This window comes from Orcinus orca, chromosome 10 (genome assembly GCF_937001465.1).
Source record: "Orcinus orca chromosome 10, mOrcOrc1.1, whole genome shotgun sequence".
Taxonomy (NCBI): domain Eukaryota; kingdom Metazoa; phylum Chordata; class Mammalia; order Artiodactyla; family Delphinidae; genus Orcinus; species Orcinus orca.
The window spans coordinates 95,905,303-95,925,960 of NC_064568.1; the positions used below are offsets into that span (position 1 = coordinate 95,905,303).

Sequence of the window (20,658 nt, forward strand, 5' to 3'; positions counted from 1 at the left end):
CGGAGCCTGTGCTCCGCAACGGGAGAGGCCACAACAGTGAGGCCCGCATACCGCGCAAAAAAAAAAAAAGAAGTACAGAGCTCTGAGGAATGTTGAACAATTTCGAATAGCGTGGTTTGCAAGCCTGTGGCCAGGCTCTGCCTCTGTTTGAATCTGCCCTGGGCTTCAAGGCCTATCTGAAACTGCCCCTTGTTAATTTCCAAGCTGCACACACGTGCCTTCTCCTGCTTCTGAGCTTCTGTAATGTTTCATGCATAATGGTTCAGGAGTCTTTGGTTTGGTGGTCTCGAACTTTAATTAAACTCCATGTGCTTTCCCTCTAAAAAGCAGGCTTCTTGCGTCCAGCCTGTGTCTTGGTCCCTTTTGCACACTTCTGCTTTACCTAGTGTAGTTCCTCATATGTGTTTTCTCCCTGAAACCGTGCTGTCCCCCACCCATCTTTGGGCATGCTGGTATCATCTTGGTCAGGAACACTGTCTCCCCACTGCAGGGCTACATCCTCCTATCTCTATTCAGCTCAAGCATCCCCTCCTCCAGGAAGCCCTCCCGACTCTCTGCCCCTTGGCTTCTGCCCTAGGCTTGTTTCCTTCCATGGTACTCTGTGTCTTTTCTACCACATTTAATACATTGGTTTAGAATGACCTGTTTATATCGAACACTAGCCTGTGAGCCCCTCGAGGGTATAGATCATGTCTTATTCTTTTCTTTTCCCTCGGTGCCAAGGACATCTCAGCCTGCCTGGGCTCTCCCTGAGTATTAGGTGAATACATGAATGCCCGACTCCTCTGGTGACAAGTAACAGAATTGTTCTGGTGCTGGCTTGCTCAAGGAGACTTGATCACAGGATACAGGGGGTGAGGTTCAGAACCCACTGGGGGTAGGGCTAGAATCTGGGACAGGACTAAAGAGACTCTGGCCCCCTTTATCTTCGACCTGCTCTGTGTGTCTGCTGTTTCTCTCTCTGCTGTCCGGGTTGCTCTGGTGGAAGATGCCTTACCCTGAGGTCCTAAGATTATCTGGTACAGGTCCAGCCTCTGGAGACAGTCTCTTGGCCCCGTTTCCTAAATCCATGGGAAAGGGCCTGTGGTCCATCTTGGGTCTGGTGCTGCCTGTGGATCGATCATCCATCCCCATGGAGACAGACTCACGGCCCCCCAGGAGCCTCCCTGTGTCCATGGCAGCGCAGGGCCGGTGAGCAAGGGACACTGTATAGGGGCCACTGTGAACGGGGAGACACTCTCAGAAGCTCCCACTCCATTTGACAAACCTGGTGACTGGACATGCCCTGCACAGGTGCCAGGAGGGGTACCAGGCGCCCTCCACCGTGAACTGCATCTGAGTGGTCTCCCTTCACTGCTTATTTCTGGTTTCTGCCGGCCGGTCTGAGGGTGGTATGGCTGGCCCTTTGCAATGAGGTGGGCAGAGTGGGGATGCCCCACTGGCAGCTTTGGCAAGCAGCGTCTGGCATGGCCAGGTGTTTCCTTGGGAACATTTCCGATCAAGTCTAATTCTGGAAGTTGACGGGAAGTGGGCTTTGCCCGGCTCCTTCCCCTGCACCTGAGTCCAGTGAGAAGGCTGGTGGGGGGGCAGGGGGCGGCTGGAGCAGCTGTGTGTATTCGCCTCTGATAGCTTGGAAAGATGTATGCGTCCCCTGGGGTGTCCAACATTGCGTCTGTAGACTGAGTTGGGCTCTGGCCAGCCCCGGTGGCAGTCGGGTGGATCTGGATAAAGTTGGGGTTGGCTGCTGCCAAGGCTGGCTGACTTCGGGATCAGAAGGGAGGCACACCTGGACTTGAGCGTCCGCTGGAGGGGAGAGCGTGCCAGTCACCTGGTCGACACTCCCCTCCCCAGTACTCAGAAAAGAAAAGCGAGGTTCTGGGTGGTGACGGGGGTTATACCAGGTCACCCACTGGTAGCTGAGAAGCCTTTAGAACGCAGGCCTCCTGGCTCCCATCCCTGTCTAGAGCGTGCTTCACCATGCCAAGCTTCTCCCTCATCCTGAAACACTGCCCTTATCTGTCCTCTGAGCTAACACCCCTGAGGAGCTTGCTGGCTGGGCACCTTGGCACGGTGTCCTCCTGTGTAACATGATAGTGATGGTAGCCACCTTACAGGATTGCTAGGAGCGTTGAATGCAGCAGGACACACAGTACCCTCGTGTCAGTGCCTGGCGCATGGTAAGCACTCAGTAAACATTAGGTGTTACTGAGTCACAGCGATAACGGGTAAAATGTGTGTTCTCTTCCAAGAGGCGACACTGTGACTTACAGTCTCACTCAGCATCTTAGAGAGGATGCTTCCTGAGAAGTGTTCTAGGAGATCAGAGGCCCACTGCAGGTGCTTTAAGTCTTCCATTTGTAAAGCTTACATACATGGCAATCCCCTAGGGCCCCTGTTAAAATTCGGATTCTGATTTAGTAGCTCGGGGGTGGGGCCTGGGGTTCTGCATTTCTAATATGCTCCCTGATGATGTTGGTCCTTGGGGACCAGAGTTTGAATAGCAAGGAGGCAGGGACTGTAGATTTCAGATTGTACCTTGTCAGAGCTTTAACCCGGGTTGCTAAAGAAAGAAAAGCTACAGAGAATGCTACCTGCCTGTGCCATTTTCTCATTTTTAAGTCAGTCTGGCTTCATTTCTAGGTGATGTTGGGGATATTGCTAAAAGTTTATATTCAGGATGTGATGAAGTACCTTATAATCTCAGTAGTGAGACACAGATGTCCTATGAATTATTTGCTCTCCTCGCTGGGTCACTGGAGGTGGTTTCACTCTCACCTTAATCACGAGTCAGCTCGTTACTGAGGGTAGCTCTGTGGCAGCCAACCACCCATATCTATCCTCCCCTTCCTTACTAACCAAACCTCAATTTTATTTGAGGCGGGAGTGTGTTAACAAAACTTTATTTCCCAGTCTTGATGCAGAGGAATGGACAATGAGATAGAAGCAAAGTCATTAGGTAGGGCTTACAGAAAAGGTTTTTATTCACGGAGGATTTACCCCACGGTCAGGTAACCGTTCCTCTTACTTCCTGCCTGGAACACATACAGAATGACTGGAACTCCAGCAGCCATCTTAGGACATGAGGCAACCTCAAGGATGGAAGTCGCATGGTGAGGATGGTGGGGCAAAAACACAGAGCTGTGGCACATTGATGGTACCACAAGCCCTTCCCTACTTAACTCCAGACTTCCTTTACATTAAAACAAACAAAAAATCCGGTTGTTTCAGCCGGTATTTGACAGGTTTCCTATTACGTGAAGGGTGCTAAACCCAGTGGTAACTGACCCCACCAGAGCAGGTGCAGTTTAGCAGGGCAGACACGGGTTTAAATCTGTGTCTAAAACTGTCATTCTTCTGAGCATCCTTTGTGGGATCCCCTAGTCATGTAGAGGCAGGGGAACTGGATTGAGGGTCAGGAGCCCAGGGTGCTCAGCTCAGCTTTGCCATTTCCTAGTGGTAGGATCCTGTTCCTTTAACCTCAGTCCCCACTCCCGTAAAATGGGGGCGATGGATGACAGAGTCCAACATAGTTCGAGGTGCAGAACTCACTCTGCCGGTGTTGGGTGAGGGGTGGGTCTCAGGATGAAGGAGAGGATGCAAAGACCAGCTGGCCGCAGTGGCCGATGCTGATGTGAGCAGCGAGGGGCCGTGCAGGGGTGCAGCTTGGGGGCAGGCACTGATGCACCTGTCAGTGCTTCCATTAGAGGTGCCCACCTTGGTGCCCCGAGGGCCACGGAGCACTGCAGCCTCTGCTGGAACCGAAAGGGCTTGGACTGAGTGCCCCGTCTGCGTGAATGAGAGGCTGGTTTTGTTCAGAGGAAGTGGGGTGGCACGAGTAGCCTTCAGCTGGCCCTTGGGAAGCCTGCCTCAGGCCTTCCTCCGCCAGCCCTGAGCTTTAAGCCGAGGCCTGCGAGGTGGCTGGCAGCATCTCAGCTCCAGCACTGCTTTGCTGCTGAAACCCACAGGACTGTGCCCCAGCTCCTAACTTTGGGGCAGCCGGATGGGCTGGGGGGTCAGCAGTGAGTGTGCATACTCTCCTGCTGCCTGGAACCTGCAGTGAGATGTCTTCAACCACAGCACAGCTGTCCACACCTCCTTCATCCAAACCAGAGCACCTTTTTGCTGCCACTTTCTCTCAACCGTCTTCCAGACCTGAAGCCATCTCTCTCCATCTTCCTCTCTTGCCCACCCCAATTCTTTACGTTGGGCACCTGCACTATTTCCACTCACACGGTGCCAGCTGGTCCCTGGAGGGCAAAAACCATGTCCTTACGATGAACTGAAACTATCAAGAGGCATCTTATCTCCTTGCACACAGAGAATGGAGAGCAGAGGCCAAAATAGGACTGCTGGCAGTTGGGGAGGGGACCTCTCACAGCTGGGCCATGTGGGGCTCCATCTTTCTGACCAGCCGCTAGATGGTCTGAAAATGCCATTTCCTTACTGCAGCCTCTTCCTAGATTTTTTGATATGATTGAAACAAGGTCCGTCTGAGTGGACATGGTCCACATGGGTCAGTTTCCTTGCTCAGGGATGACAGAGGCAACCAGCACAGGTATGTACTTTCAATCCCCTGCCCACCTTTTTAAAAAAAATAGTTGTAACTAAACTTTTTAATGGGAAAGGGCTATGTGCACGTGGGAATAAAAGGCAACCAGGATAGGAGAGTATGCGACGCACGGCCCCTGTCCCTCCACCCCAGTCCCTTCCTCACAAGCAGCTTCTGTCAGCTGAGACGTGAGCGGGGTATTGTGCATACTTTCTAGGACGAAAGAAGGGACAGCACAGGGGCGTGCCCTGCCCGCTCAGGGGCTGTCGTAACCAGGTCAGTGGGAGAGAACTGAGGAAAACCCAAGACAGTTAAACTGCGACCAGGGGCTTTTCTTGTGTTGCCCCGGCTGGGAGGGTTTGGAGCGGGGGCTGAGGCTGGGGGGGGTGACGGGAAGCATTTTAATGCTGGCTTGGAACAGACGTCAAGGCAGCACATAGTGTGAACGAGGCCAGCCCCCTGGGGAGCGGGGCCAAGGCCTTTACCCTAATGCTTTGGTGGGGGGAGTTTGAGATAAGCCCAACTCATGTGTAAAATACCTTTATTTGTGTAGCTGAAGAGACGGGGCTTGCCGCCTCCTGGGTGGAGACTCTGAAATCACAGCCCTCATAAGGATGTAGCCTCGCGTGGGACCCCCTGTGAGACCCGCCCTGGACAAGGTGTCAATGACAACCATCCTGCTCCAGGCTGGTAATTAAGGAACAGATGGAATTTTTTGTCCTGTCTTCCATCATTTTGTCTCGTGTGTGTCTGCGTGTGTGCGCGCGCGCTTAATTAAAGAAATTTAAAAAAACAGCAATGATCGCACCACGTAGGAAACACTGAACCTCTGCAATTACAAGATGCAAAGTTGCAATCTCTTACGGAGGAGAAAATAAATGGGTGTGTGCAAGTCCAGCTCAGAGTAGCATACGTCTTAGCTGGTTGTCACAGCCTGGGAGGAGAATCAGTTAAATTCTGCTTTTGTGGTTTACTTTTCCTTCCTCTGCAAACGGATTCATGAGTTCACGTAACAAGACCCCTTTGCGTTAAACCTCATGATTGGATGATCATGGCTTCCTATTATGAAATGAGAGCATTTTTTGATTAATGGCACATAAAGAGCAGAACTTATTTTTAAAACCAAAAACAGCACTTAGGAAACGGCCTGGCTGCCCACCCACGACTGATTAAGTGTCAGATGTGTTCTTCCTCTGTGGACCCAGCGGCATGCTGCTCTCTTCCTGTCTCTGCCACAGTGCTAGGTGGACCCACGCCGTGCAAGAGCCTCGTTCGACATCATTTCCCTCGCAGGAAGTCATAAGTATTGGCTGACAGGCTGGTGGTGGGAGGTCCCCACTGGCGGGCACACAGGCAGGCAGTACACAGGAGCGGGGAGGAAGAGCTAGGTTAAGGAAACAGCGTCTCCCTACCTGGAGGCTGGGAGGCAGGTGGGTATCTTTCCTGATCTGTGGTTCTCGGTGTCAGAAGGTGATGGTATCACCTAAGACAGGGAACTGGGATAACTGGACGGAAGCTGAGAAAGTGTGAACTCAGCAAAACGGAGGCGAAGCAACGCATGCATCGGCCTAGCAGGGAGGTTAAGAGCAATGCTCTAGAGCTGAACACACTCGGCTTTGGAAGCTGTGAGGCACTGTGAGGATTAAATAAAATTGTGCATGAAAATGGTGCAGCGCGGTGCCAGGTACACAGTGAGTGTTTAATATTTGGGAGCTGCAGACGGTGGCGGCAACAGGAATCAAGTGCCCAGACAGCTGCAGTTGGAAACTGGGGTGCCACAGTCAGGTACCACAGGGTACAACTAGGCATTCATACCGTGGCTTTTTTTTTTTTTTTGGTATGTATGAGTGTTCTGACTCCTCAATAGAGTTCTGAGGTCATCAAAGTGAAGGCTCTCTTGGACTCTATTCAGGGAAGCTTAAGTCCACAAAGCCCCTACTTAGCGCTGGCTGTCCCTGAGGGGGGTCACTGCAGCATGGTCACGTGGCCAGCCCCCTCTCAGGGCTCCCGGGCCACACACACCATGGGGGTCTGCTCCGGGACCCCTAGGCAGGAGAACCGGCCACACTGGTTCTGAGGATGGTGGACTGGAGATTGGGATGTTATTGGTCGGATAGTGGGGCCCGCTGCAGACGTCAAGCAGGAGAGGGGTGCGCGGAAGCTTGTGTTTGGCCAGAGGACTGGCAGCAGGATTGGACTGGCTACAGCCACAGGTATGGAGAACCACGAGTGTGAACATGAAGGCAGATGAGGACCTTAATTAGAGCAGTGGAAGAGCTTCTAGAACTAACTGGCAAGTGTTCACGATCAGCTGCAAGCGGAAAGGAGGGAGGTGACTTCTAGGTAATGCCATTCACTGAAAAAGGAAATAAGAGGAGAATGGGACTGGGGCAGAGGGGTGGGGTCTGAACATAGGAAAACGATAGTCTGGGACACACAGAGTTTGAGGTGCTTGTGAAACGTGTGTCAAGCATAAGAGCTAACATTTATTTTAAAATTTTTTTATGGAATATCAGTTTTTATTGGATTATAGAAGATGAAAAAAATTAAAGACTAAGAAACTTCACATAAGAAAGGTAATTGAAAAAGTAGAATATAAGTGTAAGCACATATGAAATTAACATTTTGTGAAAAGTACAAATGATAAAACTTGGTAGATAACTCAGATATGAAAATCCAGTGGGGGAACTATGGATAATTGTTTCTTGGTAGGTTTGCTTAGTGTTGCAAATCTTACATTATTTTGTAAGGAAGTCATAAACCATAGTTGCTAAACATGATAGCAAAGCTTGAAGTTTAAAATCTAAAGACACTGTTTTCTTTCTGTAGTCAAGAGAATCATGTTTTTGAAGATTAATTAACTTTTGGTACCTCTTAATCCCCTCCCTATATCTTGCCCCTCCTCCCTTCCCTCTCCCCACTGGTAACTACTAGTTCTCTATATCTGAGTCTCTTTCTGTTTTGTTATATTCATTTGTTTTCTTTTTAAGTTTAGATTCCACATATAAGTCATAACGTACAGCATTTGACTTTCTCTGTCTTACTTCATGTTACCCTCCATATCCATCCATGTTGTTACAAATGGCAACATTTCATTCTTTTTTATGGCTGAGTAGCAGTCCATTGTGTATATATATACTATATCATCTTTATCCATTCATCTATTGATGGATACTTAGGTTGCTTCCATATCTTTGCTATTGTTAATAATGCTGCTATAAACATTGATTGGGGTGCATGTATCTTTTCAAATTAGTGTTTTCATTTTCTTCATATATACACCCAGGAGTGGAACTAATGGATCATATGGTATTCTGTTTTTAGGTTTTTGAAGAACCTCCATACTGTTTTCCACAATGGCTACACCAATTTACATTCCTACCAACACTGTTCTAGGGTTCCCTTTCCTCTATACGCTTGCCAACTTTTGTTATTTGTGATCTTTTTGATGATAGTCATTCTGACACGTGTGAGGTGATATCTCATTGTGTTTTTGACTTGCATTACTCTGAGGATTAGCGATACTGAGAATCTTTTCATGTGCCTGTTGGTTATCCGTATGTCTTATTTAGAAAAATGTCTATTCAGGTCTTCTGCCCATTTTTAATCAGGTTGTTTTATTGATATTGAGCTGTATGAGTTGAGCTGTTTATATATTTTGGATATTAACTCCTTACTGGTCATATCATTTGCAAATATTTTCTCCCATTCCTTCCTTAGGTTGCCTTTTGTTTGGTCAGTAGTTTCCTTTGTTGTGCAAAAGCTTTTAAGTTTAATTAGGTCTCATTTGTTTATTTTTGCTTTTGTTTCCTTTGCCTTAGGAGACAGATCCAAAAGATACTGCTACAATTTATGTTAGAGTGTTCTGCCTGTGTTTTCTTCTAGGAGTTTTATGGTTTCTGGTTTTACATTTAGGTTTTTAACCCATTTTGAGTTTATTTTTGTATATAGTGTGAGAAAATGTTCTCATTTCATTCTTTTACATGTAGCTGTTCTATTTTCCCAGCAACACTTACTGAAGAGACTGTCTTTTCCCCACTGTACATTCTTACCTCCTTTGTCGTAGATTGACCATAAGTGCTTGGGTTTATTTCTGGACTCTCTGTTCTGTGTCTGTTTTTGTGCCAGTACCATACTGTTTTGCTTACTGTAGCTTTGTAGTATATCTTTTTTGTTGTTAACATCTTTATTGGACTATAATTGCTTTACAATGGTGTGTTAGTTTCTGCTTTATAACAAAGTGAATCAGCTATACATGTACATATATCCCCATATCTCTTCCCTCTTGGATCTCCCACCCTCCCTATCCCACCCCTCTAGGTGGTCACAAAGCACTGGGCTGATCTCCCTGTGCTATGCGGCTGCTTCCCACTAGCTATTGATTTTACATTTGGTAGTGTATATATATGTCCATGCCACTCTCTCACTTTGTCCCTGTAGTATATCTTGAAATCAGGGAGTGTGATACCTCCAGCTCTGTTCTTCTTTCTCAAGATTTCTTTGGTTATTCAGGGTCTCTCATGTTTCCACTCAAATTTTAGATTTTTTCTGATTCTGTGAAAAATGTCCTTGGTATCTTGATAGGATTTGCATTTGATCTGTAGATTGCCTTGGGTATTTTGATTATTTTAACAACGTTCTTCCAATCCATGAATGCGATATATCTATCTATTTGGGTTGTCTTCAGTTTCTTTCATCAGTGTTTTATAGTTCTCCAAGTACAGGTTTTTTTAACCTCCTTAGGTCAGTTTATTACTAGGTATTTTATTCTTTTTGATGCAATGATAAATGGGATTGTTTTCTCAATTTCTCTTTGATAGTTTGTTGTTAGTGTATAGAAATTCAGCAGATTTCTGTATATTAATCTTGTATCCTGCAGCTTTGCCAAATTCATTGATGAGCTGTAGTTATTTTTTGGTGGCATCTTTAGGATTTTCTAAGTAATAGTATCATGCCTTCTATAAACATGACAGTTTTACTACTTCCTTTCCAATCTGGATTCCTTTTATTTTTTTTTGTCTAATTGCTGTGGCTAGGACTTCCAATACTATGTTGAATAAAAGTACTTAGAGTGGGCATCCTTGATCTTAGAGGAAATGCTTTCAGCTTTTCACTGTTGAGTATGATGTTAGCTGTGGGTTTCTCATATATGGCCTTTATTAAGTTGAGGTATGTTCCCTCTATACCCACTTTGAGAGTTTTTAATCATAAATGAATGTTGAATTTTATGCATATGTTGAGATGATCATGTGATTTTTATTCAGTTTGTTAATGTGTATCATATTGATTTTCAGATGTTGAGCCATCCTTGCATCCCTGGGATAACTCCCACTTGATCATGATGTATGATCCTTGTAATGCAATATTGAATTCAGTTTGCTAATATACTTTGTTGAGGATTTTTTTGCATCTAGGTTCATCAGTGATACTGGCCTGTAATTTTTTTTGCTTGTGATATCTTTTCTGGCTTTGGAATCAGGGCAATGCTGGCCTAACAGAATGAGTTCAGAAGCATTCCTTCCTCTGCAATTTTTTGGTATAGTTTGAGAAGGACAGGTGTTAACTCTTCTCTTAAGTGTTTGTGAAGCCATCTGGTCCTGGACTTTTGTTTATTGGGAGTTTTTTATTACTTAATTTCATTTCTGGTAATTGGTCTGTTCATATTTTTTATTTTTTGTTCATTCTTAGGAGAGTGTACATTTCTAGGAATTTGTCAATTGCTTCTAGATTGTTCACTTTATTGGTGTATAGTTGTTCATAGTAATCTCTTATGATCATTTGTATTTCTGTTTATAGGTTGTAACTTCTCCTTTTTCATTTCTGATTTTATTGATTTGGGCCCTCTTTTTCTTGATGAGTTTGGCTAAAGGTTTATCAATTTTATCTTTTCAAATAATTGGCTCTTAGGTTCATTGATCTCTTCTGTTGTTTTTTAGTCTCTATTTCATTTTTTTCTGCTCTGATCTTTGATTTTTTTCATTCTACTAACTTTGGGTTTAGTTTGTTCTTTTTCTAGTTCCTTTATGTGTAAGGCTAGGTTGTTTGAGGTTTTTGTTTCCTGAGGTAGACGTGTATCACTATAAACATCCCTTTTATAACTGCTTTTGCTGCATCCCATAGATTTTTGGATTGCTGTGTTACATTTTGATTTGTCTCTGGATGTTTCTTGATTTTTTTTTTTCCTTCAGTGATCCACTGTTAGTTTAGTAGAATATTGTTTTAGACTCCAAGTGTCTGTGGTTTTTTTTGCAGTTCTTTTCTTGATTTCTAATCTCATAGCATTGTGGTCAGAAAAGATGCTTGATATGAATTTCATTTTTCTTAAATTTACTGAAACTTGTTTTGTGGCCTAGCATGTCACTATGTAAACTGGTGCAGTACTTTGATATAAGGATTGTTTACCTGGCTTTCTTTTCATTTCCATTTGCATGGAATATCTCTTCCCATCCCCTCACTTTCAGTCTGTGTGTCTTTAGATCTGAAGTCAGTCTCTTGTAGGCAGCATATATACAGGTATTGTTTTTGTATCCATTGAAACACTCTGTCTTTTGATTGGAGCATTTAATCCATTTACAGTTAAAAGTCATTATTGATAGGTATGTACTTATTGCCGTTCTCTTAATTGTTTTGGGGCTGTTCTTGTAGTTCTTTTTTGTTTCTTTTATTCTCTTCCCTTGTGATTTGATGACTACCTTTAGTGTTCTGTTTGGATTCCTGTCTCTTTTGTGTGTATCTATTATAGATTTTTGGTTTGTGGTTACCATGTGGTTTATATATAGCAATCTATATGTATATATGTAATTACATTGCTGATCTCTTAATTTCAAATACATTTTAACAACCCTGCATTTTTACTCCCCTCCTCCCACATTTACTTTTTTTTGGCATCATATTTTACAACTTTTTGTATCCCCCTAACTACTTATCACAGATATAGATGATTTTACTACTTTTGTCTTTTAACCTTCCTACTAGCTTTACATGTGGCTGATTCACTACCTTTACTGTACTGCCTTTACCAATCAGCTATTACCGTTCATAATTTCCATGTTTCTAGTTGTGGCTTTTTCTTTTTCGCTTAGAGAAGTCCCTTAACATTTCTTGTAAAGTTAGTTTGGTGGTGCTGAACTCTTTTTATCTTTTGCTTGTCTGTGTAACTTTTTTTTTTTTTTTTTTTTTGGTGGTACGTGGGTCTCTCACTGTTGTGGCCTCTCCCGTGGTGGAGCACAGGCTCAGCGGCCATGGCTCACGGGCCCAGCCGCTCCGCGGCATGTGGGATCTTCCCGGACCGGGGCACAAACCTGTGTCCCCTGCATTGGCAGGCAGACTCTCAACCACTGTGCCACCAGGGAAGCCCTGCTTGTCTGTGTAACTTTTGATCTCTACATCAAATCTGAATGAAAGCCTTGCTGGGTAGAGTGCTCTTCATTATAGGTTTCTTCCCTTTCATCATTTTAAATATATTATGCCATTCCCTTCTGGCATGCAGAGTTTCTGCTGAAAAGTCAGCTGATAGCCTTATGGGAGTTCCCTTGTATATAACTTGTTTCATTTTCCTTTTAATATTCTCTTTATCTTTAATTTTTACCATTTTAATCACAATGTGTCTTGGTATGATCCTCTTTGGTTTGGTCCTGTGTTTCTTGAAGGTGGACGTCTATTTCCTTTCCCAAGTTAAGCAAGTTTTTAGCTACTATGTCTTCAGATATGTTCTCCGCCCCTTTCTCTCTCTCTCTCTCTCTCCTCCTTCTGGGAGTCCTATAATGCAAATGTTAGCATGCTTGATGTTGTCCCAGAGGTCTCTGAAATTGTCCTCGTTTCTTTTTATTCTTGTTTTCTGTTCCACCTCGGTGATTTCCACTCTTGTCTTGTGGGTCACTAATTTGTTCCTCTCTATCGTTTAATCTGCTGTTGATTCCTTCTACTGTATTTTTAGGTTCAGTTATTGTAGTCATCTGTTTGGCTCTTCTCTGTATTTTCTGACTCTTTGTTCGAAACTTCTAACTTCTGTATCTGTATTCATCCGTTCTTCTCCTGAGCTGTTTGATCGTCCTTGTGATCATTACCTTGAACCTTTATTGGCTAGACTGTCTGTCTCCATTTCACTTACTTCTTCTGTGGTTTTATCTTGTTCCTTCACTTGTAACACATTCCTCTGTTTCCTCATTTTGCCTAATTTGCTGTTTTTATTTTTATGTATCTGGTAGGTTGGTTACATTTTCTGACCCTGGAGAAGTGGCCTTTTGTAGGAGACGTCCTGTGCATCCCAGCAGTGCACTCACCTCTGGTCAGCAGAGCTGTATGTATGCTGTAGGGGTGCCCCCTATGTGGGCTGCCTGGGTTCTCCTGTTGTGGTCAGCTGACTGCTGCTGGCAGTCTAGTAGGTATGGCTGGCCCCTGGTCCAGTTCGTTGCCAGGCTGCTGGTTGGTAGGGCTGGGTCCTGAGACAGTTGGCTGTGAAATCTCAGAGTGTCCTGGGGCTAGGGCTGGCCCACTGGTGGGCAGAGCTGCGTTCTGGGGGTGGGGACTGGGGTTCCCAGATCTAGTGTTGACCTGCTGGTGGGCAGGGCCATGCCCCAGGGGGTCCTGGGGCTGGTCCTGGGGTTAGTGTTGGCAGTCTGGTGGGCAGAGCTGGATCCTGGTGTCCGGCTGCAGGGATTGGGGGTCCTGGAGCTGGTGCTGGCCCACTGGTGTATGGGGTTAGTTCTTGGGCCCTCTGGACAGGGCTGTGTCCCTGGGCAGCTGTGGGCTCAGGGGGTCTTAAGGCAGCAGCCCTGCTGGTGGGTGGGTCTGTATCCCCACGCTGTTAGTTGCGTGGCCTGAGGTGTCCCAGTGCTATTCCTGACAGGCTGACTGGCAGAGCAGCTAAGAAGCTGGTGCTAAGAAGCTGGTGCTAAGAAGCTAGAGAGGATTCCAAAATGGTGCTTGCCAGCCCCGGTGTTCTCCTGGTAGACAAGCTCCCAAAAATGGCTGCCACAGTGTCTGTGACCCCAGTGTGAGTTCCAGTTGCCTCCTGCCTTTCTGGAAGGCTCTCCAAGATCAGCAGGTGGGTCTGACTCAGGCTGCTTTCAAATTACCGCTTCTTCCCTGGGTCCTGACGTGTGAGCACCCTTTACAATTGGAGTCTATTTCCCATGGCCCCCTGGCTCTCCTCAAAGTCAGCGTGCTGGCCTTCAAAGCCAAACATTCTGGGGGCTTGTCTTCCTGGTGCAGGACTCCCAGGGTGGGAAGCCTGATGTAGGGCTTGGACCCCTCACTTCTCGGGGAGAACCTCTGCCATTATAAGTATCCCTCCTTCTGTGGGCTGCCCACCCTGGGGTGTGGGTCTTGGCTAAACCTGCCCCTGCCCCTCCTAACCGTCTTTTTGTGGTTCTTTCTTTATATCTTTAGTGGTAGAAGATCTTTTCTGCTAGATTCTAGTCTCTCTCATCAGCAGTGGCTCTGCAAACAGTTGTAATTTTGTTGTGCCCATGAGAGGAGGTGAGCTCAGTGTCTTCCCGCTCTGCCATTCGGCCAGGTCCTCAAGAGCTAACATGTAGTGAGGCCTAACTCTGTGTCAGACCCTGTGCTGAGCACCTTACACACATTTAATCCTGCCAGGCTAGAAATAGGTGCCATTATTCCCATTTTGCAGATGAGGAAGCCGAGGCACAGTGAGATTAAGTAACTTGTCCAAAGCTGCACAGCTAGTAAGGGGTGGAAGAGCCAGAATTTGAGCCCAGGGCATCGATGTGACCCACCCTGCTGCTTTGTGACATTTGGACACCTGGGTCAGGAGCTCAGGGTGGATCTGAGTGGTAGCTGTAGACATGGAGTCATCTGAGGCCAGGACAGCACTTAGGCCCCGTGGAGCCAGCCAGGAAACGTTCCCAGCATCAAACTCGTCCTTTGCATTAATAATCAGGGGTAAGTACCCACATCTGAGGTGCCCTTGAACTTGGGGGCACTGTAGGGGACAGTGGGCTGTTTCTTAAGCATCACTGCTCAAGCCTACAAGCCCCTCCAGGATGCTTTGCCCAGAGGAAGGGGGAGGCGGGACGGCATCATCTGGTTGACAGCAGCTTTGGGACAGGCCCCCACGAAGACACGTGAGACAGCGCAGGTCCCAGTGCCAAGCAGCCCTCCAGGAGGCCAGCCCAAGGCAGGGAGGGGTGGCAGGTGTGGCATCCAAGCTGTTCTCCGAGAGCCTTCCCCAGCAGGACTTACCCAAAGCTTACTCTTTGCTAAAGACTAAGTTTAGTGTTTGAAAAATTCAGATAAACCCAAATCTTAGAAAGCTGATGTCCTAAAGGACACTACAGGACACCTAGTTCAGTGTCCCACTTTCCAGAGGAGGACGTTGATGCCCAGAGAAATTAAGTGACTTGGTCAAAATTGTCCAGTTAGATGTCGTGGCAGGGCCACCACTTCGTCATACAATGATCCAAGGGTGGACACACCAGGTCCTCTACCTGTTGAGAATGTGTAGCCATGACCCTCTTCGTAAAGATGATCTTACGATGGCCAGTTTCCTTCCGTCTTGCAGGCCAGAGCCTGTTGGGGCTGTTCTTATTCTAGTCCTTTCACTCCCCTAGGCAGCTGCAGTCAAGTTCTGACTTGTTAAGGTCAGAGAATTCTGGAGTGAGGAGACGGCAGAATGATGGAGAAGCTCTTAGCCTGCAACCTGCAATCCTTTCTGTAAACCGCTTGCTGTCGCTCTCTGCTGTGGCCCCGCCAGCTTGGCGTCCCTCTTCCTGCACAGGTGAGAGCTTGCGCAGACTGTGATGCAGTCACACGGACCCCCCAACAGGGCTTTGCCGCTGCTGCTCAGCAAAGAAAACAGTGCACCCCGCTTGTTACAAGGAGTGGTCACGCCGATCTTCTGAGGCTGGTGATTCCCAGGCACAGGGAAGGTGGTTCCCATTGGATTGATCTCCCACGCCCTTGCTGCTCAGAAGTGTGATTCCTGGGCCAGGGCCATCAGCATGGCCCGGGAGCTAGTTGGAAATGCAGAATCCCAGGCCCACCTAGACCTCGGAGTCAGCATCTGCGCTTTGAAAGGACGCCCAGGTGCTTCCTGGCAGTGGCGCAGGGGAACGGCGCTGTGCCAGGTCCTCTTTCCCAGAGCCACCTTCCTAGGTTACCAGACCAAGGGCATATTATCAACAATCCCACCACCTAAAACGCAGCCAGCAAGCACTGCAGCCCTTCTTGCTTCCCCTAAAACCTTCAAAAAGACAAGACAGGACCAAAAGGTTGAGCGGAGGAGGTCTTTGTCCTATAAAGCAGATTCTCAGGTTGCTCAAGAAAGGGGGCAGATGTAAGTACTCAAAGCACAACGCTGCCTGGGGCTTTCCCTCGGGGCAGTAACTTATATTCATCATTCCCAGGTTACTAAAGGACAGAAAGTTGGTAAATACATTTAGATATTCTTTAGAAGATGTTTGGAAGAAAAAAACTTTTGTACGCTAGGACTCATCTAGAAAGTTATTTGTGTCCAACAGTCCTTCCTTCACCGATAACACCAAATAACACGAGCTGGTTCTGTGTCCTCATAACTTGCTGTTGTGCCGATGCGCTGACCTACCCCTTCCCCCGACCCCTACCCCAGCCAAACCAAGAATTTTCGGTGGTTCCTGCTGGTGGTCGATAAAACAACACAGGAGTCAAGGAAATGATTTGTTTTTAAGACTTTTTTTTTTTTTGGTTTGTTTTTAAAGAAACTGCATACATCATTAGAGACAAACAATAATTTAAATACCATGCAGTTTCTGTATGTACAAAACCTAGGCCATAGAGATCCAGTTTAATTTGTGTTCTATTCACACTGTCTTCCTCATACAGCCGGTGGCTGTTACAGCAGAACACAGGCGAGTGCTCTGATACAAAGACAAACTATGTACAGACACCCGGGAAGCAACTGGAAAAAAGCAACCGGTTTGGGGATCAACAGACAACTGGGAAGAAAAAGTTGTTTAAGGTGACCTTCGCCCACTGGCTGTGCACAGGGAGAGCCTGAAATTCCATTCACCGAAGCACACACCATGATTTTCATTCGGCAAATATAAATACACGTTGATAAGCAGGAGAAAAATAAGCTCGGAGGTTTTCATCACATCAACCGTCACGTCGTTTGGTTTCTCTAATCTGACATAAAGGCTAAAGTTTTACAGAGCTTTGAGGGCCTTTGGGGAGGAAAATATCAACAATTTCGAAACAGTAAGTAGGCTGATGGCCATCTCTTCCGTCATGGATGGGGTGGGGACTTTGGGGCGATTTGATTTCGAGAGGGGAACATTTTGAGAAATCTCAACGTTTTTCTTCTGATGCTAATGCAAATGAAAAAGGCTCTAACTGCAGCTTTTCCAGAAAAGGGATGCTTTGTAAACCAGCCAGCCCATCTTCTCTTTCCCCCTTAATATGGAATCGTCATCTTGGAAAGAAAGAAACACATTTTTCAATTGTCATAACAATGTGGCAACAAGGAAATTTGGATAGATTTCTATAAAGACCTCAAGATTTCAAGGAAGGAAAGACAGCAGAGGGCTCATCCTGTGACCTACGGAAGTTGCTGAGCTGCTTACAGCGGGCTTGGAAGAGCCCAGCTCGCGGGTGGTGACACGGGAGGGGCACACTTCCACTTGCAGGGAGTTACTTCGGGAAAAGGCTGCCCTGCAGGAGGAGAAGTGGAAACTGCGTTCAGTTTCTTCCACGCACAAAGTGGCTACAACCGTAGGGCACTGTGGGCGGGCACCCGGGACCGCTGGCTAGCTGCGGGGAACTCGATTTAGGCATCGTGTTCCCGGGGAATCTGAAAGGCCCGGAACCAAGGCCAGCAGAGAAGCCACTGGCCTCTGCGAGGCATCCAGGCAGCGGAGTGAGGTCCCTTAGGACTCGCTCCTGGGCCAGGGGCAGGCTGACTGTCGCTCCAGGCCACCGCGAGCCACAGGAAGCCCAGACTCAGATCCTGGCCCGGCGGGCACCTCAGCCTGGAAGACGCGCCCGCCGCGGAGGAGTTACACGGCAGAGCCCCACGTCCCTCGGCGTGCCACCTGCACTTTCAAAGGTCAGTAAGCCTTTCGGGAAGACGCCTTTTACAGCCACGCTACAGCCCTGGCCACATCTTCCCTGAATCAGTCACCCCACCCATGGCCGTAGCTATGCGGATTCACCATTCAGAGAAAAAAGGATGGGGTGACACGTCCTCCTGGGGCTGGGCGCCAGGCGCTGCGAGGAAAGCGTGCACCAGCTTGGCACGAGCCGGCGGGCACTGCCTGGAATGCTGCCCCAAGCTCCCTGCCAAGTGCACGGTGACGCCGGCCACAGGGGCCGTGAGCGCCAGCGGAAAAGGAACTGGCCTCACCCATGGCTGTGGAGCCCAAGAGTAAATTGATCCCACGCGTTTTGGGGTGGGGACCAGTTAACTCTTTTTTTGTGAAGCCCAAGCTTGGCATCTTTCTAAAGCCTGGGCCTCTGTGGCGGGGAGCAAGCCATCACTGGGAGAGCTGGTAGGACCTACAGGATCACGGCAGGACGCCAGGCAGAGCTGCACGGCTGAGGGCCCTACAGGCTCCATCAGGAAGGAAACCGGAAGCAGCTCAAGCGGCCTCCTTCAGAGCGCAGTCAGGGTTGGGAGAGGCCCCTCCTCCACTGCACATCCTACCCTCACCTACCCTGTCACTGCTGCTTTCCTGTGGTCCCGAGAGAGGAGGGTGGTCAGAGATACATCTCCAGTCACCCTCACCAGCATCAAGGGGGAGAGGAAGGATGCTCCCCAGAGAAGCAGGCATGGAAGGTCCAGCACAGCAGGTATGGCTGGCGTCTGCCCAGCGCTGGGGCTTCTGCACAGACTCTTCAGTGCAAAGCAAGCCTGGAAGGCCCTCAGGTGGTTCTGGAGGACCAGTCCACCAGCGGCTGGAAATTCAGCCTTTCAGGAATGGTTTCTGGCCTGCAGGCATCGGTCCTCGACTCAAAGGCCATTAACGGCCAAGCCACCCGGTCACCAGCCCTGGGGCACGCAGAGAAAATGAACATGGGCCAAGCAGTTTGTCACCCCAGCCTTTATGCCCTCAAAAGGGGGCTCATGCTCACACGTGTGATCCCACCACGCCGCCCGTGGCTGTTGGTATGTGTAAGATCACCCGTGACACCGGGCTTTGCTACTGACAACTTTCCCCTTCTAAACCAGAGCTTCCTGGAAGGCAGCCCGGCTCAGCCTGAGGGGACAGGACAGGCGCTCGTGCCAGCCTTCCAGGCCTGGAGCACGCACTGTCAGCCACAGGCTCCCCCAGAAAAGGGCTCTCCCTTCAGTTCACGGCCTGAGTGACAGCTGGAGGGAGAGGAGGACGCTGCTCCCTCAGCAGCCGCCGCCTCAGGGCCCCCCAAGCCACATGGCACACCTGGAGCCAGTGTATCTGGCCAAGTCTAGAAGGCCAGACGGCTCGCCCGCTTTGCACAGTCATCCCAGGCCAGATCCACCACCTTGGCTTTCCTTGGACTCTGCCTCCAAAGTGTCTGTCGCCTAAGGCTCGCCGGAGCCTGAACAACCGTGGTACCTGCCAGCCTGGCCGGAGAGGCCCAGGGCTTCTCCTAGTGCTGGAAAGTCTCCGGTGTCCTCGGCCCTGCCCGGGGCAGGGCACAGTCCCTTATCAGCAGTGGCACCAGCACCTCTGACCACGGAGCCGTAACCATCGCCATCCTGCTTGTGTTTCCTTTTCCTTTTCTTCTTCTTTTAAAAAAAGGTCGTTCAGAAGATTTACATCGTAATGGGGAAGTGAATAAATACCAGCACTTATGGTTCTTATAAACTTATGTTTTGAAGACAGCATAGCACTCAAGAGGAATTCGACTGTTAAGGTCGGTGAAACCTAGGAAAACAAATAATTCAGTCAAGACCCGGGGGCTGCGAAAGGTGTCGGACTGGACACTCCAAGATCTCCATCCTCGAATTCCTTGTTTCTGACAGCCACGGGGAGGCTTAAATCTCCACAGTACCCCTCAAGAACTTCAGGCCCACCGAGTTCACCTTTGGTTTTGGAGAAGTTTAGCCTGGAGCTCCCGGGGCCCTCAGCCCAGGCAAGGACTCAGCAGCAAGGTGGGGACCCCAGCCTCGCGTCTCCGAGTCAGGCACTGTTTCTCCAGATGTTCACCAAAAGAGAGGGTCAGAAGAACTCAGTCAGCGGCTCCGTCGCTGACTAGCCCTGTGACCTTGTATAAGCCCCTCCTATCTCTCTGTGCTTCAGTTTCCCCAGGTAGCATCACACACGACTGTCTGGGAGAAGGACATGGAATCAGGCGTGATCCCGCTTCCCAAGTCCCATGTGGATTCGGTACTTTATCCTAGTTTGGTCTCCGCTGACTGGCTGTACATTGGCAAGTGATCTTTTCTCCTCAGCTTATGTTCTCATAAATACCCACCATGTTGGTGGTCTGGCATTTAGCAGATCTTCAGTTTGAATGAGTTAAAAACTAGGCTTTGAGAAGGCTGCGTTCAGCCTGGGCCTTTCCTGCTCCTTCCCTTACTTTGAGAAACCACAGTGGAACCTGTGGATCCCCACGTAGCTCTTTCTTTTATCTTCTCCCCTCACTGCACCCACCTCACCACTTGTCCTCCAGAAGCAGCTAGGATAGCTCAGTTTGCGGGGAAATGTTATAATTGGAGGGGAAAAAAACCCACTTGATACTAACCTTGTTAAATGTCTACTCAATTCGTGAACTTCCATTTCAGTGCTTTTAAATTCATTGAGCTCCTTCCGAATGGCAGCCTGCAAGGAAGAGAAGCCCATGAGAGTGCACACCCACCCAAAAGGGCTAAGATGATACCACGTGTTCACCGAAATGGGCAACGATGAGAACTCTCGTAAGCTGCTGGTGAGTGTGTACATTCACACAAGCACTTTGGGACACTTTGGCATTACTACTAAAGCAGCGAACCCTCTCCACCCTGCAGGACACACACATTCTGCTTCTAGATTCAACCTCAGCAGAAACGTGTGCACTCGTGAATGAAAGACATGGAGAAAGAACGTTCACAGCAGCATTCCTCACAGCAGCGCTGTCCAGCAACAGTAAAGCAGGTGGACACATTCTGGAAGACTCGTAACTCTAAATACTGCGGCATTTCTCTTTAC

At 48.1% G+C, this 20,658-nt stretch overlaps 1 protein-coding gene and 2 long non-coding RNA genes across 17 annotated transcripts in view; 2 read left to right on the forward strand and 1 right to left on the reverse strand.

Annotated features, from left to right (window-relative positions):
• Window positions 1–20,658, forward strand: part of LOC125965553 (uncharacterized) — a 943,317-nt gene that overhangs the window by 2,732 nt on the left and 919,927 nt on the right. The window lies entirely within an intron of this gene.
• On the forward strand, window positions 845–16,823 carry LOC125965549 (uncharacterized). Of its 3 annotated transcripts, none has more exons than XR_007479571.1 (5): window positions 845–4,555; window positions 5,103–5,239; window positions 12,757–13,595; window positions 13,940–15,290; window positions 16,373–16,823. It is a non-coding gene; the product is annotated as an uncharacterized LOC125965549 (long non-coding RNA). The 3 variants fall into 3 exon arrangements; XR_007479572.1 differs by having other exon boundaries at window positions 845–3,110; window positions 4,450–5,239; XR_007479570.1 differs by having other exon boundaries at window positions 845–5,239.
• Window positions 16,207–20,658, reverse strand: part of PHACTR1 (phosphatase and actin regulator 1) — a 548,258-nt gene continuing 543,806 nt past the window's right edge. For 11 of the 13 annotated variants that reach the window (XM_033434884.2, XM_033434879.2, XM_033434878.2 and 8 more), the window contains one exon: window positions 16,207–20,292. In XM_033434884.2, coding sequence (XP_033290775.1) covers window positions 20,047–20,292 — 246 coding nt within the window. In that variant the 3' untranslated portion in view covers window positions 16,207–20,046. The remainder of the gene's footprint in view (window positions 20,293–20,658) is intronic. The other 2 variants (XM_033434885.2, XM_004273562.4) reach the window with 1 other exon arrangement.